The following is a 5,320-nucleotide window of genomic DNA, read 5'->3' on the forward strand; positions in this document are numbered from 1 at the left end:
TATCTTCACAGATGCATCCTGGAACTCCAGTCTATAACACTATTAGATTTGCAGGCTGGAGTAGCCTAAAACCAATGTGGAAACAGGTAGAAGAAATAGGCATGGATGTGCTTTCTATAGGTGTTGCATTTCCTGAGGGAATTAATTTAATAGGTTATAGCCAAGGAGGTTTATTAGCTAGAGCCATTTTACAAAGATTTCCTGTGCATAATGTTAGAAATTTTATTTCCCTAAGCTCACCGCAAGCGGGACAATACGGAAGTACATATATTATGATATCCAAATAGAAAATAAAACAAAGATTTTGTTCTAATCATAAAATCCTGATTTCAGCACGTTTTCTGCGTTTGATTTTCCCAGATTTAGCTTGTGAGACTGCTTATGAACTCTTTTATTCACGACTTGGACAATACACCAGTGTTGGAAATTATTGGAATGATCCTCATCATCAAGTTATTAACTTTAATCTATTTTATGTATCAAGTATATTATTGTATATTCTAATATACATTTTTTTTCAGGAATTTTATTATAAGTACAGCAAGTTTTTACCATATGTGAACAATGAAATCAACGGTTTTAACAATTCTGACTATAAAATAGGTTTAACTAAGCTAAAACGAATGATACTTATTGGAGGACCGAACGATGGCGTAATCACTCCATGGGAAAGCAGTCATTTTGGATATTATGACAATAACAATACAGTGATAGACATGCGTGATAGAGATATTTATAAATTTGACAGGATTGGTTTAAAAACGTTAGATAAACAAGGCAAGTTAAAGACCATCACAGTGCCCGGAATTTCTCATACTGAATGGCATACAAATATTTCTATAGTAGATCAATTTTTGTTACCATACTTAGATTAAATAAAATAAAATTTAAGTAAAATAAGATTGAAAACTTGCCAAATATATATACTAAATTACTATTTATTATATATTGCCATATCTAACAAATTTAAACAAATTAGAACATTATTTTTATATTTTATTCCTCACATTTTATATATTTTATATTCGAATAGATTAATATAAATTTATGTACCCGTGATGGAAGTATAAAAGGTGTGCTCGTTTTTGAGACGAATTTCATACCGTTCTGCGCATAACCAGATGTGCATTTTAAACATTTACATCGCAGTAATTTTGAAGTGATATATTGCGGATATGAGTATGTGTCAAGTAAAAACGTGTACAAATAGTTTCCGAAAAAAAGGATGCAGAAATTTACATTTTTTTCGATTTCCAAAGGAAAGAACTCAACATAATGTCATAATGACATAATGCCAACTTCAAAAAACCGCGGCAACATGGCGTCTTCTAGATGTCGCTCTTCTTATGTTCAAAAGACGCAAGAACACACCTTTTATATTTCCATGCATGTACTTTTATGGGTGCACATGTTTTTGTGTGCATGCATGCTAATTGTATGCTCAATATATATGCTTGTTAATATATGTAGCACACAGTAAGATTTTTATATACATATACATAATTTTTTTATATACAAATATACAAAATATGAAGTCTGAATCTATGTATTTCAAAATATATATAGTGTAAATTAATAGGAAAATTTATTTAATATAAATTATTTAGATTTATATATATAAAATAAATAGGAAAAATTTATGGACGGCTTTTATATTCATTAATAACTTTATTAAATATTTTCCATTACAAAATTATCATTTTATTACTATTATTTTTTCTTTGACTATTTTTCAGAGTATTTTAAGAATGTCTTAAAGAGTGTATTGTTGGCTCAAAAATTGCCTTATATTATTAAATATCTATATATACAGGTTCCAACATTTGCGAATCATAACAAGAATGTTCTTCAGAAAATATAAAAATATTTGCTATGTATTTGCTGCTCTGAGCAGTAATTTATCAAACATTAAAGTTAAAAGGTCAATTATAGATTACAGTTAAACAGTAATTTTGTGGAAAACGATAAAAGTTAAATATATAGTTCGAGATAAAGATGAAAAGTAATAATCATCTAATTGTAATTTATTAATTGAGTCTTCATTATAATGTCTGAAAAATTATTGCGGAACAACAAATGGCAAATACTTTTAACTTTTTTTAAAACTTTTGTTTATAGTATTTGATCTATGTATTTTTATAATTAAATAATTTCCCTGTAGATATATACATACATATCATATTAGAGATTCTTAAGATAAAAAATTCAAAACTGTTATCACATACGTTTAATATAATAATCCACATAATTATTTAGAACTTTTTATTATGAGTAAAACGTGTGATGAGATCTAATGCCCATTTTGGTTGATCTGAAGGAACCATATGACCTGCATTTCGTACGAGAACTTCTGTTAAATTGTCAACGCTTTTTGTATAGCCCGCTACATTATTTCCAACCATCCATATTTTTCTTGACGTTTTCTTATACTTGTCTGCTCCGGACCATTGTAAATTTTTTAAGTAATTTTCCGTGAGTGGATATGCTACGATAATATCTAATTGTCCATTGTAAATAAGTACTCTATAATGCTGCAGAAGATCTGTCAATAAAGGTACTATGGATTGCATGACGTCTTCTTTCAAATGTTCCTCGACAGTTTTGGTTTCAACATGAAAAGTGTTATTGCCCACGTGTATAGCATGTCTGACGTCAGCTCTTTGTATCCATTCAGACATCCAATCGGAATCATTGCCATCTTTCGTAAACAAATAGTTGAAATAATAATCAAAACCAGTTAAATTGTGAAATAAGGATGGCGTGCCATTTAGATCGCCATTAAGGAGTGTATCAAATATTTCAAATGCTTCGAGATATTTCTTCTGTTTAATAAATTCGCGACCGTTGTTTTCATATACTTGAAATTGAGTTTTCCCATTTTCATCTATCAGCCCGAGCTGATACAAATAATCGCTATATAGCAATTGATTCTCTGGATCACACAGTCCGTTACCAATAGAAAGGCCTTTTAAGTTAATTTTTGTTTCTGCTTTGATATTATAATTGTTAATGGTATAAGACACTGCTGGTACATATTTACCAGCATATGATTCACCAGTGACAAATAAATCATTTTTTTGTAGCTCTGGGAATAACAAAAAGAATTGTATCAAGGCAGTAAGAATATCTTTTCCTACTTGTGTTTCATTCTTTACATATCCTCTTTCATCATCAGTGAAACTATATCCAGTACCAACTGGATTATCAATATATATTAAATTGTGTGCTATATTCCATGAATATTTTCGCATTGTCAAAGTTTTGTTAGCAGTAACTATAAATGGACCATTTTCCATAAAAAGACCAAACATAGAAGTTGCTCCTGGGCCACCTTGCAGCCATAATATTACTGGTGCAGTCTTTGGATTGTGCTATGGCACACAAATATGATTGTTTAATCTTGATTGTAAACCAACCTTAAATTGTAATGGAGTAAGGAACTGTCTAATCATATAATCTATACAACTTTTTTAATGCTTGAAGAATTATGTATATCATAAGTACTCGTAAAAAATATGTTAACAAGATTAAATGCAAATAAAATTTAAAAATATGGAAATTCTTATTGTATATACAACACTGTATAATCAAAAAATTTTTTATGATAACTATCCTAATAAGTAAAAAATGTTAGCAATGTGCTAACAAATTGGTATCAATTGTATTTGTATTAAGTGTGTTTTGCCGATAGAACTTTATATAATTTGACATAATCAACAATAGAGTGGCAGTAGAAACTGAGCGAATCCATTGAATGCAGAAATTATACGAAATTTATAGCTCTCCTTGAGATATAAATTCAGTCATAGTTCAAATTTTACAGAAAATATAGCACTTTACAAAATCTGTAATTTTTCGATCTAGATCTAGTTGTATAAGTATAATCTCTTTTACGAGGGGATTAATCGTTACTTACCATGGCTGGAAAAAACCAGAAGAACAGATTAGAATTGTACGTTTTATTAACTGTGAGATAACCCGAGTAACTGCTAATATCGCCCATTTCTTTGTGTTGGACGAGAGCCTTTGCTCGCGCCTCCTCAATTTTTCCATTTTCTATTAAAGGCGTCAGAAAAAGCGGCGCACCAACATCCTCCTCATCGGTGAGTTGAAACTGCTTCAATTTGGGGTATGCATTCAAAAATCCACTTATACTTTCGTGCGGTAATACGAGCAATAATGTGCTCAAAGTTAGCATAAGAACGCTGTACATATTGTTAGTTCAATGTTACAATCGATACTGTCTGATATTGCCTTGCTATACTGGGTACTGAACTAATTGAACTCAATAAATATATCTAATTGTAGCTTGTCATGTTAATTATTACTATATCGATATAATTGCTTTGTTTTTATCAATGACATGACAAATATACAAAAATAGGTTATGACACGTGACCATATTATTATGGAGTGCGTTCCAAAACTTGACTCTGTCAACCTGAGTATCATTTTATCTTTGTTGTTCACCGAATACTAAACAAGGATAAAAGATAATTAACAGAATTGAATTTTAGAATGTATTCAAACACCTTTAAAGGTATCTTTGCATGGGACTTGAGAGCGTTGAGAAGTTGTAATATCGATGTTATGAAACTGACCAATCACAGTTATTCCCTTTTTCAGAAGAATAGCTACGATTGGCTAGATTCATAACATTAATAATTCAGCGTATAATAAATCGGGCCGTATAATGGGCATCATACAGAACTTGTAATACATTTTGTACTGATTATATAAATAGTAAATTCAGGCTTAAGTATTATTTAATTGTAAAAGATATATTGCTTCATATGAATGATTTAAATAGCAACGGTCGAAATGAGATAGCAAAAGGCTAACTGTAGGCCTGTTTTTTTTAGTTGAACTTAGCACAGTTTTTTTCCTTTTCTCTTCAGGAGAAAAGAAGAAGAAAGATGAATTGATGCAAAAGTTCAGCCAAAAAAAACAGGTCTACAATTTTATATACAAGTGATGATGTTTTATAAAACAAAAAAAAAGAAACGTTTTTAACCAATCAATATAATGTTTTATTGAAAATAATATTATGTATATAGAAGATGATTGGTTAATTCGCTTGTCACTTATATGTAGTAACCAGTGTGTAAAACTGTAGCGCGGCATTTGCCGCTTGCTATATTATTATCAGCTGATCAACTACACCAAGGCAGTTGAAAGCAATACATTCCTTTCGCATTTGAGTTTTGAATCTGTTGTATCGTAGAATTGGCGATCGTACAAGGTTAGCATACTGTGTCTATATATAGATATATAATATATATATCTATGTATGTATGTACGTATGTATATATATATATAT

At 30.0% G+C, this 5,320-nt stretch overlaps 3 protein-coding genes across 3 annotated transcripts in view; 2 read left to right on the forward strand and 1 right to left on the reverse strand.

The window, feature by feature from the left end:
- Window positions 1-875, forward strand: part of LOC108689064 (lysosomal thioesterase PPT2 homolog) — a 1,377-nt gene extending 502 nt beyond the window's left edge. Inside the window, exons 2-4 of the mRNA XM_018195669.1 lie at window positions 12-261; window positions 334-452; window positions 522-875. Coding sequence (XP_018051158.1) covers window positions 12-261; window positions 334-452; window positions 522-875 — 723 coding nt within the window. The remainder of the gene's footprint in view (window positions 1-11; window positions 262-333; window positions 453-521) is intronic.
- Window positions 876-2,204: 1,329 nt separating this feature from the next.
- Window positions 2,205-4,351, reverse strand: LOC108689038 (venom serine carboxypeptidase). The gene is made up of 2 exons (XM_018195633.1): window positions 3,917-4,351; window positions 2,205-3,371 (listed from the first exon to the last, which is right to left on the reverse strand). The coding sequence occupies exons 1-2, from the start codon at window positions 4,211-4,213 to the stop codon at window positions 2,253-2,255; spliced, it is 1,416 nt and encodes a 471-aa protein (XP_018051122.1). The 5' UTR covers window positions 4,214-4,351; the 3' UTR covers window positions 2,205-2,252.
- Window positions 4,352-5,166: 815 nt separating this feature from the next.
- LOC108689060 overlaps window positions 5,167-5,320 on the forward strand; it is a 1,530-nt gene continuing 1,376 nt past the window's right edge. Inside the window, exon 1 of the mRNA XM_018195663.1 lies at window positions 5,167-5,242. The gene's annotated coding sequence lies outside the window, so the exon portion shown is untranslated. The remainder of the gene's footprint in view (window positions 5,243-5,320) is intronic.

This window comes from Atta colombica, unplaced genomic scaffold (genome assembly GCF_001594045.1).
Source record: "Atta colombica isolate Treedump-2 unplaced genomic scaffold, Acol1.0 scaffold254, whole genome shotgun sequence".
Classification (NCBI taxonomy): Eukaryota; Metazoa; Arthropoda; class Insecta; order Hymenoptera; family Formicidae; genus Atta; species Atta colombica.

Coding starts and splice junctions, on each gene's coding strand:
- LOC108689038 (XM_018195633.1), bottom strand. CDS start 4,213: ATGTACAGCGTTCTTATGCTAACTTTGAGCACATTATTGCTCGTATTA. Junction 3,372..3,916: donor TCTGGTTTTTTCCAGCCATG/GTAAGTAACGAT, acceptor TGTGTGCCATAG/CACAATCCAAAGACTGCACC.